Here is a 17,917-nt window from a genome sequence, read left to right as displayed (position 1 = left end):
CTTCCGGTCTTGGATTACGTAACATTTCATCAACCAATCAGCGTCTTGTTAAATACCACGCCCAATAGGCGGGGACTAAACAAAATGACTTCTTATTTTGTGATTGTTGGTCATCAGGATAATCCTATCTTTGAACTGGATCTGTCTAGAACACAGGACAGTGGAGGAGCAGTGAGTTTGAATAATTGGTATGGGGTTTTTATATATTTTTAGAATGAAAGCAGGCGTCATTTGAATCAGTTTGTAGCTCATGCATCTCTTGACCTGGTGGATGAGGCCAAATGGCAGAGTGGAGCATTGTGAGTTCGGACATATTAAGAATTACAGTCTGTTTGTTTGTTTGGTGTTGCTAATAGATACTTGAAGACAGTGGATAGATTTAACGAGCTCATCGTGACTGCTTTTGTAACTGCAAGTCGTATCCTTAATCCTAGACTACCTTAAAGTCTTTAATCCTTATACATGCACATAATATAACTACTATATGGTACTAATGGTACGTATGATAGCCAGTTTTTGACTTGACATCTTATTGATAGAGATGAGATTTCTGTTAGTTCACGATAGCTCTGTTAGAGGCCAGGAGTCCATTAGAGCATTCTTTAATGATGTTTACGAACTTTTTATTAAAGTTAGTATAGAATTAGTGATATTTTTGCATTATCTATTATATACTCATCACTCTAAACGTATATGCTTTCGTCTTTCTCTCTAGGCTATTCTCAATCCATTTTATGTTCCCAATACTTACATTGTGAGCAATAACTTTAAAAAGAAAGTTCAAATTGTAGCTAAGAAGCATGGTGTTGCTCTTTAATCATTATACCATTTTTATTGTAAGAATATTATTTTTAAGAATTAAATTTTATGAAAATTTCAAGGGGTGGTGCTTTGCTTTCTTTTTCTGATATGGCAGAAGGCCACCTCCCCACTTTTCGTCTTGTAAAAGACTGTGAAGTGTCCTTAGAAAACCGAGGGTCTTTATTTGCGGTGAAGAAGAAGGAGTCAGATGCTGTAGTTTGTACTCATGAACCGCTGGTTGAAGGAAAGGTTGTTCTTATTAAAATAGAACAAAAATTAGTTCCATACGTTGACCGTTTAGCTAGCACATTTATGGTGAGAATATGCATAGACTACTGTTTTATTATCATTTTAAATTATCACATAATACTCAGAAAATTGGCCTCTCTGACTGTGAGCCACAACCTACTACTAATATAGATGAGCTACCATTTGTCAGAGATTGCTCTTATTACAAGGATCCTACGAAACGTACAAATTTCAAAAACCTTTCGCAAAGCCAAACGCTTGGTTTCATGCTCCTTCTAAACATGGTGTACATTTTTATTGATGGTTTGCTAAGAGAGATAGTTCCTGCACCACTTGTTAAACCTTTTTGGGGCGTAGTATCTTTTGATGGGTGCTTTAACACAGTTCTCCTGTCACTGAAAGGTATGTTTCAAGTCTAATTTATGACCTCTGATTTAACTCTGTTTTTTATTCCTTTTAGACTATAAACCACTCGATTATTTCTGCTTAAAAACTATCTCCTTAAAGCCAAGCAATGTTAAACTAGAAATTGGAACTCCAGTATCATGTGAGAATGCATGTATGAATAGAAACATCATTATCTGCTTTTGTTAGTGTATACATGTAGTAAGGAGGTAGTTGCTAATGGTTATGTTTGGGTTGATGTTCCTAGCGGAGGTGGTCTAGTTGAATTTAACCTACTCAAAAAGTCAAAGAGAGGTATAACATGCACTTATTATAATATAAGCAATCTAATTACTATCCTTTCAGGCATAAATCATGATAAATTTAAGGAAGCCATGGCCTCTGGAGTCATGAACTGTACAATCATTAATGTTGTTTGTGTTGGTCCACCAGGTGTGGGTAAAACATGTCTCAAGCACCTCCTTTTAGAGAAGCCCCTCCCAGTAAAGCGTAACAGTACACCCATTGTGAGTCCTGTCGAAAGAATAAGTGTCATGAAGCAAAAAGGACTTTTGTCTAGTTTTGACAAAGACGAAATGACAAAACTAGTTGCTCGCAAAGCAAAAGAACTAATAAATTCACCAACAAGTTCTGTACAAAGCAGCTGCTCTGCTGTTGTCAACCCTCCGATACCAAGAAAAACGTCCCGCCCGATTCGAAGCTCTTCCTCACCTGCCATGCTCTCTAAGTCCCTTTCTTTGGATGAGAAACCTGCTGACCCAGTGACCAGCTCTGTTCCCATTACTACTACGTCTTCTAAGTCAGAAAAGCAAGTGATTAATGTCATGTCACTGGATTCTGCTTCTAATGAGGATCAGAGCAAGGATTTTTTATACTTTCTCGACAGTGGGGGTCAGCCACAATTTCTAGATCTCTTGCCTATTTTCATACGGTCTTGCATGGTCGTTATTTTTGTGTTTGATGTCACCAAAGACTTGGACGAGCAGCTTAGCTTCAGTTATTTTGAGGAAGGAGAAGACAAGAGTCATGAGTTATATACAACGATGCCGCAGTCCTGCTGTGAGATGTTAGAGAACACGGCGCGAGTTGTCTCATCTTTATCAACGAGTGTACCAGAAAAGGATTCAAGCAGCTTACCTGTCCTTCTGGTAGTTGGCACACACATCGACAAATTGAAGGACAAAAAGAAAGAGATAAAGAAAATCAATCAGAAATTAAAAGAGAAGCTAAGCAGTTTAAATGATCGCCGAATTGACTATAATGAGAAAAAAGACGAGATATTGTTTCCCATTGATATACTCAAAGACAAAGATAAAATGGGTGCTGAGATTCGCAAGAGGCTTATTAGGATAAGCTCTCAATTGCAGCGTGTCGACATCCCGTTGGCTTGGTATCAGTATGAGCGTTTGCTCAATAAATACTCGTCAGATAATAAGACATCAATAATTGTACTCAGTCATTGTGTAGAGCTTGGCAAGCAATTGGGCCTTGGTCCTGAAGAGGTTGAGGATATATTGACATTCTTTGATTCTGTAAACACAGTCTTGTATCACTCAAATGAGAAGTTCAGTATTGTCATCACTGATCCTCAGCTAGCCCTAGGAATGCTCACCTCTCTTCTAAAAATCACATTCTCTAAAACTGACGATCTAGTCTTGCCTCCAGATTCTATAAGGAAACTGACAGAGAGCGGTCTCTTTTCAGAGGATGTCTTTAAAATATGCTTGAAGGAACAATTGACTCATTTTATACCTGAATTCGGACCTTCTGACCTCCTCCGGCTTTTAGTGGACTTGTTGGTGATTGCAGATACTACTCATGGGTACTTCATTCCTAGTGCTTTACCAATCTGTAGCAACAACATCGACGTGAGTACATATACTACCCATTTTGATTGTCTCCTCCTATTGCCAGTGAAAGGTGTAGTGCTGCAAGGTGTCTTTACAGCTCTCATAACTTATCTGCTTCGAGAAGACTCAAAATTTACTTTGCCCAAGCCAGAGGCTATGGATCGCCAGCAGTACAGGAATGCCGTCAGTCTTGTTTATAAAAGCGGTTGCATTTTAATCGTAGACAGGTTTCGGTGGTTAGAACTATACTATTCGGGAAGCAATGATGAAGAAGCCTTCAATATAAGAAGAACACTGACTAGCAACTCTTGTCTATCAGCTCTATCTGATGTTCTTCCTTATTCAGTCGATGATATTCGTTTTGAGTGGGGCTTCATGTGTGACTTACATAAAGATGATGAACCAGTCTGCAGTGAGACTCATCCGGCTAGAGTTGATATGGACACTATTACTCATTCTTCCTTTAGTCTCAGTTGTACTAAGCATCCTGCTTTATCAAAGACTTGTGGTAGTGTTAGGAGACTCCCTTGGCTATTTAGTTTAGGTAGGGGGAGAGAGAGAGAGAGTGACTGATGTACTTGTTTTAATTAATTTATTTATTATAGATAATTTCACAGAACCTGATCTACGTGACTGTATGGCTTTTGTTGGCCTTAAAGTAAGTTCAAGTGTTTTGGCATTAAAAATAATTATTATTCCTTTTATGATTGCAGCTGGGAAATGATCATTTTGATCAGTTTGGCATACATTTGAATATAGCTTCAACTGAAATTGCAATAATACAGGCAGAACATAAAAGCATAGGAGAACGCTATGCACTATTGTTTGAAAAGTGGAAAATGAAAAGATGTTCCCCTTACACATGGAAGACTATTATCAATGCACTGAAGGCCATTGAAAGAATGGATATACACGATAGCTTGATAACGTATCTTATGCGTCATAAAAAGATTAATCTAGAATAAACAACTATTTTTATATTTATATTAATTTATTTATTTAATTTATTTGTGAATCTTTGTCCAATGAGAGTGCAAAGTGATAATCCATGTGTTCTTCTAATACGAATTTGAGAACCTCTTCTCCACACTCAGAACACAAAACAGCCTCAAATTGATTATCTATAATCGTGTCATCATCACTCTCTAGCGTCCCTTTTATCTCCTCAAGGACTACTTCTCTCCTTTTGGCATTTCTATCCAGCTGTGTTTCTAGTGATCCCTTCCTCTTAATAGGAGTAAAGAACTTTGTTATGTTCATTGAAGACGTTTCTAATGATTGATCTTGCTCAGTGATTGTAGGAGTAGTTGTGAGGACTGCATCTTCCCTTTCTTCTTTACACAGTGTCATTTGAGTGACTTCTTTACCAGTGATTATACTGGAGTGACTTGATGATGCTGAAACAAAGCTGCATTCTTGATCTGATGACATTAACTGTAGAAGTGACTTCATATGCCCTTTACCACACTGAACAAACTTGCCAGCAGAGAGATGAATGTTCAGTATACCCGTAGTCCTATTTATAGTAGAACAATGACTATCTTAATAAATTGCAAAGACTTTCTGACCATGTCAAATGACTCTCCTCATTAGTAACAGGTTTGTGTCCCTTATTAATGGCATTCCAAGAGTTATTGACAATTAGGCTTGTATTATATGAAGGCAGTGCAAATGTTCTTGCAACAGACGAAGCCTGACCTTCAGGTAAGAAGTGAACAGTGATGGATTGAGCCTGTCTTGTATTCTGAAGTAAGAAAAGGAAGTGAAAACAAGGCACATAATGCTATACTTCAGTCATGTCTTCCTCAAGTCTCTCTACTAGTTCTCTACTTAACTGCTCCAGCCAATATTTCACCTAATAAAAGCAATGAACTATACATAAATTAAAGCATACGTACAGCTTTGGCTGTCTTGAGCTTTGAAGGTCCAGGAAAGTTTTTGCCGCATCCGATCGATTTAGTGATTATTCGATTGCTTATCTTCTCGTGGCATATACCCCGACACAACTCATACAACCAAGATCTAAAAATAAAATTAATCAGTTGATTGTTTCGCTCTTTTTTCTTGCCCTGTTTTAAGTCCAAATTTTTCTTGAAGTACTTTAAGTGAATATTCTTGCAATTGTCCCACACACTCTATCTTTAGCTTGTCTTGTACCTGTTCTCCTAGCTTACCACCTAAATGTCGACTAAAAGAAATAGCATGAAAATAATTAAATTACTTTCACTTACACTTTCTTCAGTAATGTAGTAGAGAATACAACATCAACTTGAGATTGAGGTAGTATGGTCTGCTGGTTTGGTTTATGCATTCCAGCAGCTAACTTGGCCAGCATCTTTAATAAGTATATCACATTACTATGAATGAGTAGCTATAAGCTCTTACTTTGTTGTGAGAGATACCAGCAGAGCAAGTGAATCCGACCTCATTAAGTATTGTCTCTCTTATCCTCTGAACTAGTATAGCAGCAACAATCAATACCCTCTCGTCTGAACTGCAAGAAGACTTAAACCAGTCTCCCCTGCTAATCCTCAAATCACAATCATCTGATTATAGAACTGCATATAGAGAAAACAAATTGCTGTGTTACCTTTATGAGTGTCATCATCATCATTGCATCCAGCAACATGAGTTGATTTTAGATCAGCATGAAACTCCAGTGAATCAAAAGAGTTACTATTGATGTAGTCTTTGACTGGCTCTGTGAGATCTAGAAACGCCTCATCAATACTAGCTCTTTCTATCACTGATGTGAATCCTGATAAAACTTTCATAACTTCTCCGCTAGCTTTCCTATAATTGGAGAGGTCAGCCTTTCTTCGTTTCTCGGGAACTTGGACAAGATGAATACCAGGACACTTCTCTTTAGCCTCCTTTCCCTTCAATGATCTCTTCACACCATACTTCCTTGCTTCATAATCAACAGCTATAATGCTATTAAAATTATTTATTTTAGCAAAATAATCTAATATAGATCTATTACCTGCCTCCCTGCCATTTATTGTACTGAACTATGGCACAGGGCTTATCCTTCAGCTCAGGATGAAGCCTCTTCTCGACTTGAACGTAAAAGCAGTCCATGTCTACCAGTACAACAACTTTCCCAGATCCTCCATCCTCCATTATTAATACCACGCTGTTTTGTCTCTAATTAAACGTATGGGCGTGGTTTACCCACACTCTTTTTTTATATTACTTTACCAGTTTACCGGGTCAATAGGTCAATCATGGACTCGATCATGGAGGGAAAGACACCACAGAAACTCAAAATTGGAAGGTAATGAAGACTAGCAGGACAGTTCTAAGACGCAAAGCTGCCCTTTCCCTCCTTTAGGTACATATTGGGTGAGACACTGGGTACAGGAACGTTTGGTAAAGTGAAGATAGCTGATCATGATCTCACAGGACACAAAGTAGCAGTGAAGATACTCAACAGGAATAAGATACAACACTTGGACGTTGCTGATAAGATCACGTGAGTCATCAGCGATTCATCTTCATTATTGCTACCCCTCTCTATCCGTAGGAGAGAGATCCAAATATTGAAATTGTTTCGTCATCCGCACATAATAAAGTTGTACGAGGTTATAACTACACCAAAAGATATATTCATGGTAATGGAATATGTTTCAGGAGGAGAATTATTTGAATATATTGGTAAATATCTTTTTTAATTTTTTCTGGGTTTTTATGCAGTGTACATTGTATGCTCACACTGATGTTTATTTTTAGTTAAACATGGTAAGAGCAGTGAAAATGAATCCAGGGCATTCTTCCAGCAGATAATATCTGGTGTGGATTACTGTCACAGGTACATACTATCAAACTTATCACTAAGTGTCCATGATTTTGTACAAAAAATCAGCTCTAAGTTCACTCCCAATTTTACAGTTGATGATGAGATACCATCTGTATCGCATTGCTATTGTATTACCCTGTGTACTCATTTACTTATCATTATCATTATTATTATTATTATCATTATTATCTAATACTGTATTTGCTAGACACAAAGTTGTCCATCGTGACTTAAAGCCAGAGAATCTTCTATTGGATTCTAACAACAAAGTATATGCTGAATCAGCAACATGATCCCTTTCACTTTCTTCGTCTGCTCCTCCTCATTAGGTAAAGATAGCCGACTTTGGATTGTCAAACTTGATGAAAGATGGAGAATTTCTGAGGACTAGCTGTGGGAGTCCTAATTATGCTGCTCCTGAAGTAGTCTCGGGAAAACTTTATGCTGGTCAGATTAATTAAAATTAATTAATATTTTAAATCAAATAACTATTATTATTGATATTTTTATTTTATTTTATTTTATAGGCCCAGAGGTTGATGTGTGGAGCTGTGGTATTATACTTTATGCTTTGCTTTGTGGTAGTCTTCCATTTGAAGACACAAATATCTCAATGCTGTTTCGTAAGATAAAGTCTGGCCAGTTTTATATACCGCACTACATCAGTAAAGGGGCCAGTGACCTTTTAACACAGATGCTACAGGTATTGCTTAACGAATTTGCAGCTGCAAGTACCTATGAGTCAAAATAATTTTATAAGTACTCGTATAATATTAAAACTATATTGTTCAATATCAAAGGCCATAGGGTAGAAGTAATGAAAAGATACTATAGATAAGCAATATGTGATGCTGCGATGCACTAGGCCACTATGTTCTGATCCTCATAATTATTGTCTTATTTTTATATTAAAAGGTTAATCCTGTTAAGCGTATAACACTGCCACAGATCAAAGAGCATACATGGTTTACTACCGAGCTACCCCAATACCTATTCCCTCTACCAGGTATTATCTATCATGAGCAAACGAGACATGCTCCCCGACTCGTGTTTCCTTTAGGTCTCACTGAGCATCATCAAATAGACTCTGCTGTGTTGTCTGAAGTGTGTCAGAAGCTATCGGTCAAGAGAGAAGAAGTCTTGCAGGCCCTCCGTAGTGGAGACAGGGGCCATCATTTAGCAGTTGCATATGAGCTAGTACAGGACAACAGGTAAGCATTGACTATTATGATTAATTAGTGTTATTTGTGTTTGTACATAGACTAATGCAGTCACACACGCAACCTGGTGATGATTCGCATCTGCTGGCTACAAGTCCAATCACATCATCATTCATTATTGTGGATACATTACTAGAGAGGGATCATTCTCAAAAGGATAGTCTGACCAATGCTTCTCCCGTTTCTTCCACTGGAGGAGGTATAGTTACTGTAGGAGAGAATTGTTTCATTACATTTTTGATGCATTATACATGTTCTTACATGTATTTTACATAAAATTGTGAGCCAATTCCAATCAAAAATATTTTTTAATGAATTTTTAAAGTTGCTCAAAAATTTGGTCAAAGTCGTTGTACTATAGCCCATGGTATTTTGTCAAAAATGGCTTCAAGAGAATTCTCCATTTTTATAAATTTTTTTGATGCATATACATGTACTTATGTTGTGTAGAAAGTTTGAACTGGTTCTGATCAAATTTGGATTTTTTACGAAATTTTAAAGTTCCTCAAGAATTGGGTCAAAAACCCTATACTATAGTACAGGGTGTGGGGCCAAATTTTGCCAAAAATGAAAAGGAGGAAATTCTTCATTCTTATAATTTTTTCTGATGCATATACATGTACTTATGTTGCATAGAAAGTTTGAACTGGTTCCGATCAAATTTGGATTTTTTACGAAATTTTTCAAGTTGCTCAAAAATCAGGCCAAAGTCCCTGTACTATAGTACATGGTCACGGGCCAAATTTTGGCAAAAATGGCTAGGAAAGAATTTCCCATTTTTATGATTTTTTCTGATACATATACATGTACTTATGTTGCGTAGAAAGTTTCAGGTGATTCTGATCAAAATTGGATTTTTTACGAATTTTTCAAGTTGCTCAAAATCGAGCCAAAGTCCCTGTACTATAGTACATGGTCTTGGACCAAAATTTTGCCAAAAATGAAAAGAAAAGAATTTCCCATTTTTATGATTTTTTCTGATACATATACATGTACTTATGTTGCGTAGAAAGTTTCAGGTGATTCTGATCAAAATTGGATTTTTTACGAATTTTTCAAGTTGCTCAAAAATCGGGCCAAAGTCCCTGTACTATTTATAGTACATGGTCACAGGCCAAATTTTGGCAAAATTGACTAAGAAAGAATTTCCCATTTTTATGATTTTTTCTGATACATATACATGTACTTATATTGTGTATCAACTTTCAATTGATTTCGATCAAATTTAGATTTTTTTACGAATTTTAAAAGTTCCTCGAAAAATTAGGCCAAAGTCCCCCTGTACTATAATAGTATACATGCATGGTCTCGGACCAAATTTTGTCAAAAATGAAAAGGAGAGAATTTTCCATTTAAAATTGTTTTCTGATAATTTTGATTGACCACATGTCTGGCTATGGTGATTCTGTTTGTGTTTGTTGATCCCCTTTTTGTTAAGTTTTGCTTTCAGTACATGATCCCTTCCCTTCCTCTAGGGATGACTAAGCACAGATCAACCTCACTAGTGATTGAAGACTCAGTTCCGATACGACTCCCACGCTCTTTTAAAAAACCAAAGTGGCATCTTGGTATCCGCTCTCAGTCACATCCTCAGAACATAATGCAAGTATGTAGAAGGCTTTTTTGTTTTATATCTAGAAGAAGGCTGAAGCAGTTTTCAGTTATATTGCATGAAAGGAATGAGAGGGTTTTACATGTACTTTTTTAGCGATATCACAATAATGGCTTTAATATTTAGGAAATAATGAAAAAATTGAAAGCTTTAAACTTTGACTGGAAGGTTGTTAATACGTATCACATTCGTTGTCGATACAAGAAATCGGCTGATGAGAGCAGTGTCGTTAAACTGGATCTTCAGCTCTATCAGTTGGATCAACGTAACTTTCTACTTGACTTTAAAGTTAGTAACGAAACAGTATCTGTTTTAGCAGGCATAGTTATTAATTAATAATTACCCACTACTCTCTCTCTTTTTTAGGGCGTTGATCCATCTGAAGAGAAGACTGAAGTGAGTATTCTTGGTGGAGGATCTCCCCAATTGCCCCAAAGACATTACACAATGGAGTTCTTTGAGGCTTGCTCAAGACTCATTTGCTCTCTAGCTCAATAACAATAATAATGATAATAATAATAATAAAATGATGTACAGTTATATGTTATCTCTCTGCATTATTGTGTGTGTGCATGTGAGTAGGTTTATGTTATAGATAAACATTGACAACATATTTGGAAAGTTCTTCTGTTGTTTACGTTTTTAGCTCATTATTATTTGTAATATTTTGATTATTATTAAATCTGTTTTTGATGCTGCTTTGTCAAACCTGTGTCACACCTAGAGATAATTTACCATGAACTTGCAAATTATTAATAATGCTTTTATTTTTTGGCAAACCTAGTGGATTCTTGTAAAGGGTGGCTTGGCCTTACCCTCTCTCTATTTCCTTTATTGCTGCCAGTTGTGTCAACAGAAGCATATAAATTGTGCAACTTAAAGGAGTTGAGTGCATATATATAAAGGAAAGAGCAGCTCATTGCTTCATAGACATTTACCGGAAGATTCTTTAAGGGACAAAAACGAAAGATGTCAAAAATTTTATTTGTGTTTCTTGGACTGACTGGATTATTTTCAGTTGGGCTAGCTCAAACCCAGTGCCTTCCACAAGTTAGGCTAATCTCTGATGTGAGGATTACAGCAGAAGCTGTTGATGAAATTTGCAATGCAACAACTGCAGAACTCAATGAATTGGCTGCTTCAATCGTCTCTGAATTATATGTGCCAGGCTCCAATATACCCACTGGATGCACTGCAATGCTACTAGGTGATGCATACTGCAAGGAAAGGAAGGGTAAAACCAAGTCTAAGTCCAATACAAAAGATGATAGGCTTGAGTTTGATGTTGCCATTAACTGTACAGAGATTGGTTCCAGCCCTTGCATTACAATTGCCAGTAGCCCCAATACATCAGCCAAAGATGTTGAGAAGATGTTTCGTGACTTGTTCAGGGAGAGTCGATTCAGGAGGCCAAATTTTTCTCGCTCACTGTCAGTTGATGACATGACTGTTTCTGTGAGGGCCAAGAACAAGAGGAAACCACAAGTGTTCTGTCAAGATTCCTCTACCAATGACACAACCAAGAGAGGAAGGGGAAGGAAAGGAAGGCCTCGCTCTTGTGGTAAGTTACACTTGCATTGTTTACTGATCTTGTTGCTAATGCATTTCATTTTTAGACTGTCCTGATTTTTGTGGAGTTTGAGAAAAGAGTGAAGATATCCTAATTGGCGTTTCCAAATACTTTTTAAATACCAATTTTAACTATATTTTTGATATATTTAGATCTATACTGTGATCTGTACTACGCCTTCTATTCTAACACATAAACTTTAATTGATACAATTTTTGACTGTAATACTTGCCAGCCATTTGAATTGAAATTATTAATATGTAGAGTTTGAACGATAAATTTCAACTGTCAGAACGCCATAATTTGATAGTTTTGTCATTTTCTAAAGCTCCTGACGCAATCATGTTCTGTGTGGGGTGGCAAGCTGTACAAAGCACAACATCTAAAATGAGAGAGAAAATGAGAGGCAAGCGAATAAAAGAACTATACCAGTGTGTCCTTCTAATTTCTGGACAATTTCTTTAGTCTGCAAGTTCCATAGATAAACCATATTATCCTCTGATCCACTGACTATCCACTGGAAAGGAATACACGCATACATTTCATAGTGTGATCATTGGGGCATTACTTTTCCTCCAGTGACAGAAAAGTTGGCAAATACACAATACTTGTCATTCTTGTGTCCTGTGTAAGTCTTCAAACACTAAAGAAGGGTATACCAGAATACACAAGTATGCAATGTAACAAATATGATGCAACAGAAAGTCTACAAAATTCTTTAGCCTTCTTTGTAGTTACCATAGGGACATTTATCAAAATTTTTGAGTAACTTTAAAAATTCGTAAAAATCCAATTTTGATCAGAATCACATCACACTTTCTACACAACATAAGAACATGTTATGTACCAGAAAATAATTTAAAATGGAGAACTCTCTCCTTTTCATTTTTGGCAAAATTCGGTTCAACACCCTGTACTACAGTACTCTAATTTTGGAGCGACTATAAAAATCTAATCAGCTTACAACATAAAAAATGGATGACAAACCACCCTCCTTTTATTTTCTATTACAATTACTATTACTATAACTTTCCACAATAACTTGGACTCACCTTTGATTTACTGAAGTCCCATAGCTTGAGAGTACTATAGAACAAAATAAAATCCCACATGCTATTAACGATTTAATCACTTGTCAAGCGTTGCTGCTAAAATATACTTTCCATTGGGAGAGAACTTAACATAAGAGACAGGAGGGTTCTCATCATCTAGAAAGGAGGAGAAAGAAGAGTAGTAGATGTCCTTCATTCTGCAGCATAGATTGACTCACCTACTAAAGTCTTAAGGCACTGCCCAGAAGCTGTGTCCCAAATTCGACTACAAATGAGACAATTTAATAATAATAATGAACATCATTGCATACCAGAGTCCATCGTAGCTACTGGAGACTATTAGTGAGCCATCTCTATTGAAATGTACAGCAGAGACAGGGTCTGAATGGGCTGGTAAGGTTCTGATACACTTTCCAGTCTTTACGTCCCACATACACACGCTCTCATCAAACTACAAGCAAAAGAGGTAGAAAGATTACATTCCTAATGTCATTTTCTTCAACTTACAGAGCCAGAGACGATTATGTTTGATTGAGGATTAAAATTACAACAAAAAACAAAGTTTGTGTGACCTCTGAGTGTCTTTAAGCATCTGCCCTAAAAGAGAGAGCATATATAAAGAGTATAAAGAAGGAGACTCATACTGTGCCTGCTTCCCATAGTCTAAGTGTTTTATCGTCAGAGGCAGACACTAGGTATCTTGAATCATGTGACCAAGCTACATCAGATATTCCTTGCTTGTGTCCAACGATTGTCCGCTCAAACTTCCCATCGTATGCTCCCCAAATCTTAACAGTCTTGTCAGCAGCTATGGGTGATAAACACAAAGGATCATCACTGTAATGTGGACTTACAAGAGCTAGCAAGCCACGAGCCATCAGGACTGAACTTTACCGAAGAGACTGCCTTAGTGTGTCCAACCAGCGTAAACTTCAGACTGTAGTTTGGACGGTTACCCTAATCATCGATAGTAATATGTGTGCTCTAATATGTAATAATTGGATTGTCGAGCCACGCCCTACAACCATATGGCACATGTACACATCACCTAGATATAACACAGTACAGCGTGTGAGGCTAGTATTATGCTAGTATATAACACAGTGGTAGAGTATAATGTGATGGGAGTCTTCCATATAAGAGACAATCGATCACATAACAATGTGCCTGTTTTAACTAATTTTGCTGCCATGTGGGGTGTTTAAGGACTGTACTAGTGATTATTACTTTGCTGGCAGAGGGGATTCCTTTTGCTTGAGCCACAGATGACGCCGAGGATGAGCTCTGTTGCTCCGAGATTGGACCCGCAGTAGTAGAATGCTTCAACTCTTCTGTCTCCATGTTTGAGACTAAAGGGTTAAATACTAATTAGATTATTAGAATTAGATTTTAATTTTAATTTTTTCCCGGGAAATTTGCCGGGAAAATTATCGATTTTCCCCGGGAAATTTGCCAGGAATATTAAATTTTATTTTTTCCGGGAAAATTATTATCAACTTTTTTCCTGAAAAATTTGCCGGGAAAATATATTTTTTCTTGGAAATTTTTTATTTTTATCCCAGGAAATTTTTCCTGGGAAATTATTAATTTTAATTTTTTACTCAGGAAATTTGCCGGGAAAATTTATTTTTCCTAGGAAATTTGCTGGAAAAATTATTTTTCAGGCAAAATTATTAATTTTAATTTTTCCAGGGAAATTTGCCGGGAAAATAATTTTCCCGGGAACTTATCAATTTTTTTCTCAGGAAATTTCCCGGGAAAATTCATTTTTCCAAGGTTCTTTTTAATAACTAGATAACTAACTTTTAATACTCGATTATTTTAGAAATGGCAAGATACTTTGGAGGTGTGTTAGGGTAAATGCAATTGTATTTTTGGTTGCAATGCTATTAACGTCTCTATTAGCGGTGCAACTCGTTCTATGGCTATTATTATAAAAGAGGATGGCTCAGTTATTGGCCAGTCTAAAGGAAAAGGACTAAATCCATGGGTAGAAAACACCTAAATAACTATATTATTTTAAGCAAATTTAGCAAGTTTCATTTGATACATGTGTAGAAAAGATCAAGCAGTTAGTTGACATGGCTAAGCAAGAAGCAGGCCTACAAATATCTCATCCTTTGGAATCTTTAGTATGATACACAAGTTATATCATGATATTATAGATTATCAATGATAGGGAATATCTGCCAGTGGTTGTGAGCAAGATGCAGCACAAAAGAGAATTAAGAATGATCTATCTACACGATATCCTGATCTTAGCTTATCTTATTATATTAACACTGATATCTTTGGACCAATCGCTTTCACATTTCAAGGAGGAGGAGGTATTGTCTTAATATCAGGAACAGGATCCTGCTGTGAGCTCTTTGATGCTCATAATGTTTCTATACACCGCTGTGGAGGGTGGGGTCATATGCTTGGAGATGAAGGATCAGGTATGTCAGAACATGGATAGAGTTAAATGATTTTATTTATATAATTGTCGCAGCATATTGGATAGCTCATAGAAGCATTAAACTTGTGTATGATTTTGATGATGGCATGAAGCAGCTGCCAGATGGAATGAGCATTGATGTCTTACGATCTAAAGTTATAAAATTTTTTAATGTACGCTATAATTATAGCATAATCATTACATGCATGGTCATCATTTTTCCTTTTAGATTAAACACAGGTATGATGTTTTAAATCATCTCTACTTGGATTTCTCTAAATCTAAAATAGCTAGCTTCTGTGCTGTGTTGGCTGAAGGTATGTGAATAATGTATAATAGCTATAATTATTGAGAGTTGTATGTGACACAGTTGCTGGTAGAACAGCAGATCCAGTAGTTTGTCAATTGTTTTATGATGCTGGGGAACAACTTGGCAGGCACATAATGGCCATAATTCCTTATGTATCATCAGTAAGTGAGTACTTAACTAAATATAATTCAAAAAAATTAGTGCTAGTTGGCTCAAACTTTTAATATTTGACACTGTAAAAATAGGAGCTGAAAGAGCAACTTGGAGGCATTATTCCTGTATTATTAGAAGGATCAGTTTTTAAAAGCTGGGATCTACTCAAAGAAGGTAAAAGACTTCGTGTATAAAATCTACATCTGGATGTTCTTTAAAAGGATTTAGAAGTGCAATAGACCAAATGGAACCTGGACTGGAGATTAAACTTTACAGATTAAAGGATGAAGAAGCAAGTTCCATTGGTGCTGCTATCATTGGGGCTGGAATGAATGGTGTTAAAATCAATATGAAGGCTGAGAGAATTGAAAATGCCCTCGTGTCTTTTGATTTGAAATAAACTAATCCAGTATTTTATGACATTATGAAACAGATATATTAACTATTATTGGGCGAAGCCCACTAGTTCGAGTAGAGTATGTTTGTTTGTTTGTTTGTTTGTACACGTACGTCACCCCTATTTATCCGTATGAAAAATTTTCCTATTTTAATAACCTAATCTTAATCTTCTTTGAAAACGGGTGTGGTCACAGTGAAATAAAATGGCGCCAGCTATCAATTCTTCATTGTTCTCAGTTCATGTTCTTGACCTTACAAGTTACAAGTCACTCACTTGAGTCAGCAAGAATGCAAGAGAAGTCTCTACTACTTTCCAAATACAACAAGGAAGATTAAGAAGGCAGATATGCCACAGTTGTGAGCTTGTAAAGCCTCCACAACTACTGACATAACCTATGACTGCAGTTACTGTCTCTGGCTTCCAACACAACTTTTTTGCTGCAGAATGTGATAAACTGATAAAGAAATTTTGTATTTCCAAGCATGATGACTTCATTACAAACTACTGTATTTACTCATGTACATGTACAATAATGTAGCTCTATACCATATAACCTTTAAAATATAGCGTGGCTAGTGGGCTGAGCCCCTTAATGTTTTACATTCGTCTAGTAATTATAATTGTTGTGTGCTTTGAGATGGTGCTCAGCATGAATTACTAATTGTACAGTGATAATGAATTAGTATAATCATAATCCAATTGGAACTATATATACTACCAATGCAACGTGTGAATATCGTTGAAGTGTGCAACTTGGAACCGAGTTAAAAATAACTGATAGATAGCAAGTCGACTAATGATGACAGTGAACAAGACGAATGACAAATAGACAAGTTAAACAATAATAATATTATTTCCTTTGTTTATCTTTATCGTTTAGCAATAAATGCAGCATAAAACATATCTAATTGTTTCTGTTGTTTTGATTGTCCTCAAAGAACATAAAGTCCTGCATAGAGCATAAATAAAGAGGATGTTGATGTACATGTATAATAATACAGTGTAGACTTACAATAAGGAATGTTGCAGCTAGTGTAACAGCCTTCATCTTCACATCCAAGTCCATAGGAACTAGATGGGAGAGAGAGAGAGAGAGAGAACAGTAGTAACTTAGAGACAAAATGCAAAGTAGGAAAAGGGAGGAGGAGCATTATTAGATTACACTGATTACACAAATATGATAAGCTTGATAACACTCTTATTAATTGCCTACTATACTCTACAGACTTTTTATTTGGCAGCCTGCTATGTGCCTTAAACTCTGAATTGGCAAGAAATCAAAATCCACCAATTCAATGATGACTGCTGTTGCAAAGTTTACATGCAAGCTTACATGTGACTCCAAAGTTGTCAGCATCAGTGAAATACTCTTTAGCTAGCCCAGACCATTTCTTACTGATCTTACCAACCTCCTGTGTACCATCAGCTGACAATACCTATCATCAATAAATACATGCATTATACTATCATTATAAGTGTGGAATGACACAGCTTCTTTAATATCAGTGAGAACACAACAACTACAGTATGTTGTGTGGGATGTAACACAACTAATATTTATCATAACTCCAGAGTGCCGGAATAAGGAGCTTATTGTGCTTATTGATATTGATAATCCAGTTAGCTTATTGTGCTAACTGGATTATAAGGACTTATAATTAGAATTACAAATCAACAGAAGAATTACAATGAGAAATGTAGGCTCTTTTGAATTACATTCTTGACCTTGTGTAGACAAAGGTTAGACAGTCTGACAATAATTAGCATACACGCTTCATTATATTCAAGACATACTGACACACATAGTTTAATAATCCACTTGCCAATTTGCCATACTTGCACTGAACAAACAATGACAATGCAATACATGTGCTACTAGCATAGCCACAAGCATTTCATTACAACCAATTGCTTCTCAAGAGAGCATACTACCACTTACTTGGAACTCCACATCCCAACAACATTTGCAAGGGCAGAGTGGTCCCTTGATTTTGAGAACAGTCTCTCTATCAGCATTTCTTCATGAGAACCAAGGATACACAAAGCTTATATCCTAATA

The 17,917-nt window shown here is 36.4% G+C and overlaps 9 protein-coding genes across 10 annotated transcripts in view; 5 read left to right on the top strand and 4 right to left on the bottom strand.

Moving 5' to 3' along the window:
• Nucleotides 1-41: 41 nt before the first annotated feature.
• On the top strand, nt 42-863 carry LOC100640821 (trafficking protein particle complex subunit 2-like). Its single transcript, XM_003382439.3, has 5 exons — nt 42-171; nt 214-299; nt 357-418; nt 540-631; nt 716-863. The coding sequence occupies exons 1-5, from the start codon at nt 85-87 to the stop codon at nt 815-817; spliced, it is 429 nt and encodes a 142-aa protein (XP_003382487.1). The 5' UTR covers nt 42-84; the 3' UTR covers nt 818-863.
• Nucleotides 864-867: 4 nt separating this feature from the next.
• On the top strand, nt 868-4,336 carry LOC109593740 (uncharacterized). Its single transcript, XM_020008769.1, has 7 exons — nt 868-1,116; nt 1,176-1,452; nt 1,511-1,597; nt 1,645-1,749; nt 1,801-3,849; nt 3,911-3,963; nt 4,019-4,336. The coding sequence occupies exons 1-7, from the start codon at nt 868-870 to the stop codon at nt 4,268-4,270; spliced, it is 3,072 nt and encodes a 1,023-aa protein (XP_019864328.1). The 3' UTR covers nt 4,271-4,336.
• On the bottom strand, nt 4,239-6,461 carry LOC100631468 (DNA polymerase eta-like). The gene is made up of 9 exons (XM_003382535.2): nt 6,289-6,461; nt 5,896-6,239; nt 5,691-5,851; nt 5,537-5,640; nt 5,374-5,493; nt 5,204-5,327; nt 5,095-5,160; nt 4,874-5,049; nt 4,239-4,821 (listed from the first exon to the last, which is right to left on the bottom strand). Exons 1-9 carry the CDS (start codon nt 6,426-6,428, stop codon nt 4,305-4,307), a joined length of 1,752 nt encoding a protein of 583 aa, XP_003382583.1. The 5' UTR covers nt 6,429-6,461; the 3' UTR covers nt 4,239-4,304.
• A 27-nt stretch (nt 6,462-6,488) lies between these two features.
• Nucleotides 6,489-10,661, top strand: LOC100642122 (5'-AMP-activated protein kinase catalytic subunit alpha-2-like). The gene is made up of 13 exons (XM_003382534.3): nt 6,489-6,582; nt 6,640-6,780; nt 6,832-6,962; nt 7,038-7,116; nt 7,313-7,373; nt 7,434-7,551; nt 7,632-7,807; nt 8,020-8,110; nt 8,165-8,315; nt 8,366-8,523; nt 9,800-9,930; nt 10,063-10,224; nt 10,303-10,661. Exons 1-13 carry the CDS (start codon nt 6,533-6,535, stop codon nt 10,432-10,434), a joined length of 1,581 nt encoding a protein of 526 aa, XP_003382582.1. The 5' UTR covers nt 6,489-6,532; the 3' UTR covers nt 10,435-10,661.
• Nucleotides 10,662-10,708: 47 nt separating this feature from the next.
• On the top strand, nt 10,709-11,752 carry LOC109593783 (uncharacterized). Its single transcript, XM_020008888.1, has 2 exons — nt 10,709-11,497; nt 11,553-11,752. Exons 1-2 carry the CDS (start codon nt 10,906-10,908, stop codon nt 11,576-11,578), a joined length of 618 nt encoding a protein of 205 aa, XP_019864447.1. The 5' UTR covers nt 10,709-10,905; the 3' UTR covers nt 11,579-11,752.
• LOC100641995 (WD repeat-containing protein 5-like) lies at nt 11,710-13,922 on the bottom strand. Its single transcript, XM_003382533.3, has 11 exons — nt 13,786-13,922; nt 13,413-13,515; nt 13,203-13,366; nt 13,066-13,155; nt 12,870-13,009; nt 12,777-12,823; nt 12,639-12,714; nt 12,559-12,592; nt 12,075-12,149; nt 11,936-12,023; nt 11,710-11,888 (listed from the first exon to the last, which is right to left on the bottom strand). The coding sequence occupies exons 1-11, from the start codon at nt 13,897-13,899 to the stop codon at nt 11,788-11,790; spliced, it is 1,032 nt and encodes a 343-aa protein (XP_003382581.1). The 5' UTR covers nt 13,900-13,922; the 3' UTR covers nt 11,710-11,787.
• Nucleotides 13,923-14,371: 449 nt separating this feature from the next.
• LOC100641870 (N-acetyl-D-glucosamine kinase-like) lies at nt 14,372-16,737 on the top strand. 2 transcript variants are annotated; one of them, XM_020008825.1, is made up of 10 exons: nt 14,372-14,414; nt 14,464-14,548; nt 14,592-14,690; nt 14,738-14,996; nt 15,050-15,168; nt 15,225-15,312; nt 15,366-15,466; nt 15,551-15,632; nt 15,680-15,906; nt 16,470-16,737. In XM_020008825.1, the coding sequence occupies exons 1-9, from the start codon at nt 14,386-14,388 to the stop codon at nt 15,856-15,858; spliced, it is 1,041 nt and encodes a 346-aa protein (XP_019864384.1). In that variant the 5' UTR covers nt 14,372-14,385; the 3' UTR covers nt 15,859-15,906; nt 16,470-16,737. The 2 variants fall into 2 exon arrangements, with proteins under 2 accessions (XP_019864384.1, XP_019864390.1); XM_020008831.1 differs by lacking the exon at nt 16,470-16,737 and having other exon boundaries at nt 15,366-15,470; nt 15,680-15,771.
• Nucleotides 16,634-17,917, bottom strand: part of LOC100640693 (phospholipid scramblase 2-like) — a 2,332-nt gene continuing 1,048 nt past the window's right edge. The window contains exons 7-10 of the mRNA XM_003382438.3: nt 17,798-17,911; nt 17,192-17,294; nt 16,871-16,929; nt 16,634-16,807 (exon numbers count right to left, since the gene is read on the bottom strand). Coding sequence (XP_003382486.1) covers nt 17,879-17,911 — 33 coding nt within the window. The 3' untranslated portion in view covers nt 16,634-16,807; nt 16,871-16,929; nt 17,192-17,294; nt 17,798-17,878. The remainder of the gene's footprint in view (nt 16,808-16,870; nt 16,930-17,191; nt 17,295-17,797; nt 17,912-17,917) is intronic.
• Nucleotides 16,744-17,917, bottom strand: part of LOC100640566 (phospholipid scramblase 2-like) — a 3,993-nt gene continuing 2,819 nt past the window's right edge. The window contains exon 10 of the mRNA XM_003382437.3: nt 16,744-16,762. The gene's annotated coding sequence lies outside the window, so the exon portion shown is untranslated. The remainder of the gene's footprint in view (nt 16,763-17,917) is intronic.

This window comes from Amphimedon queenslandica, unplaced genomic scaffold (genome assembly GCF_000090795.2).
Source record: "Amphimedon queenslandica unplaced genomic scaffold, v1.1 AMPQUscaffold_13521, whole genome shotgun sequence".
In the NCBI taxonomy this organism is placed as follows: domain Eukaryota; kingdom Metazoa; phylum Porifera; class Demospongiae; order Haplosclerida; family Niphatidae; genus Amphimedon; species Amphimedon queenslandica.
The sequence above is the reverse complement of the archived record's forward strand: the minus strand, read 5'-3'. Positions and strand labels throughout refer to the sequence as shown.

Coding starts and splice junctions, on each gene's coding strand:
- LOC100641870 (XM_020008825.1), top strand. CDS start 14,386: ATGGCAAGATACTTTGGAGGTGTGTTAGG. Junction 14,415..14,463: donor TACTTTGGAGGTGTGTTAGG/GTAAATGCAATT, acceptor CGTCTCTATTAG/CGGTGCAACTCGTTCTATGG. Junction 15,467..15,550: donor TAATTCCTTATGTATCATCA/GTAAGTGAGTAC, acceptor CTGTAAAAATAG/GAGCTGAAAGAGCAACTTGG.
- LOC109593783 (XM_020008888.1), top strand. CDS start 10,906: ATGTCAAAAATTTTATTTGTGTTTCTTGGACTGACTGGATTATTTTCA. Junction 11,498..11,552: donor AGGAAGGCCTCGCTCTTGTG/GTAAGTTACACT, acceptor TTTCATTTTTAG/ACTGTCCTGATTTTTGTGGA.
- LOC109593740 (XM_020008769.1), top strand. CDS start 868: ATGAAAATTTCAAGGGGTGGTGCTTTGCTTTCTTTTTCTGATATGGCA. Junction 1,117..1,175: donor GTTTAGCTAGCACATTTATG/GTGAGAATATGC, acceptor CATAATACTCAG/AAAATTGGCCTCTCTGACTG. Junction 3,964..4,018: donor TGGCTTTTGTTGGCCTTAAA/GTAAGTTCAAGT, acceptor TTATGATTGCAG/CTGGGAAATGATCATTTTGA.
- LOC100641995 (XM_003382533.3), bottom strand. CDS start 13,899: ATGGAGACAGAAGAGTTGAAGCATTCTACTACTGCGGGTCCAATCTCG. Junction 13,010..13,065: donor ACATAATCGTCTCTGGCTCT/GTAAGTTGAAGA, acceptor TTTTGCTTGTAG/TTTGATGAGAGCGTGTGTAT. Junction 12,024..12,074: donor TTTCTGTCACTGGAGGAAAA/GTAATGCCCCAA, acceptor ATTCCTTTCCAG/TGGATAGTCAGTGGATCAGA.
- LOC100642122 (XM_003382534.3), top strand. CDS start 6,533: ATGGACTCGATCATGGAGGGAAAGACACCACAGAAACTCAAAATTGGA. Junction 7,552..7,631: donor CTCGGGAAAACTTTATGCTG/GTCAGATTAATT, acceptor TTTATTTTATAG/GCCCAGAGGTTGATGTGTGG. Junction 8,316..8,365: donor GAGCTAGTACAGGACAACAG/GTAAGCATTGAC, acceptor GTTTGTACATAG/ACTAATGCAGTCACACACGC.
- LOC100631468 (XM_003382535.2), bottom strand. CDS start 6,428: ATGGAGGATGGAGGATCTGGGAAAGTTGTTGTACTGGTAGACATGGAC. Junction 5,852..5,895: donor TGATGATGACACTCATAAAG/GTAACACAGCAA, acceptor TTCTATAATCAG/ATGATTGTGATTTGAGGATT. Junction 4,822..4,873: donor GAGGAGAGTCATTTGACATG/GTCAGAAAGTCT, acceptor TACTATAAATAG/GACTACGGGTATACTGAACA.
- LOC100640821 (XM_003382439.3), top strand. CDS start 85: ATGACTTCTTATTTTGTGATTGTTGGTCATCAGGATAATCCTATCTTT. Junction 172..213: donor CACAGGACAGTGGAGGAGCA/GTGAGTTTGAAT, acceptor ATATATTTTTAG/AATGAAAGCAGGCGTCATTT. Junction 419..539: donor TGCTTTTGTAACTGCAAGTC/GTATCCTTAATC, acceptor TCTTATTGATAG/AGATGAGATTTCTGTTAGTT.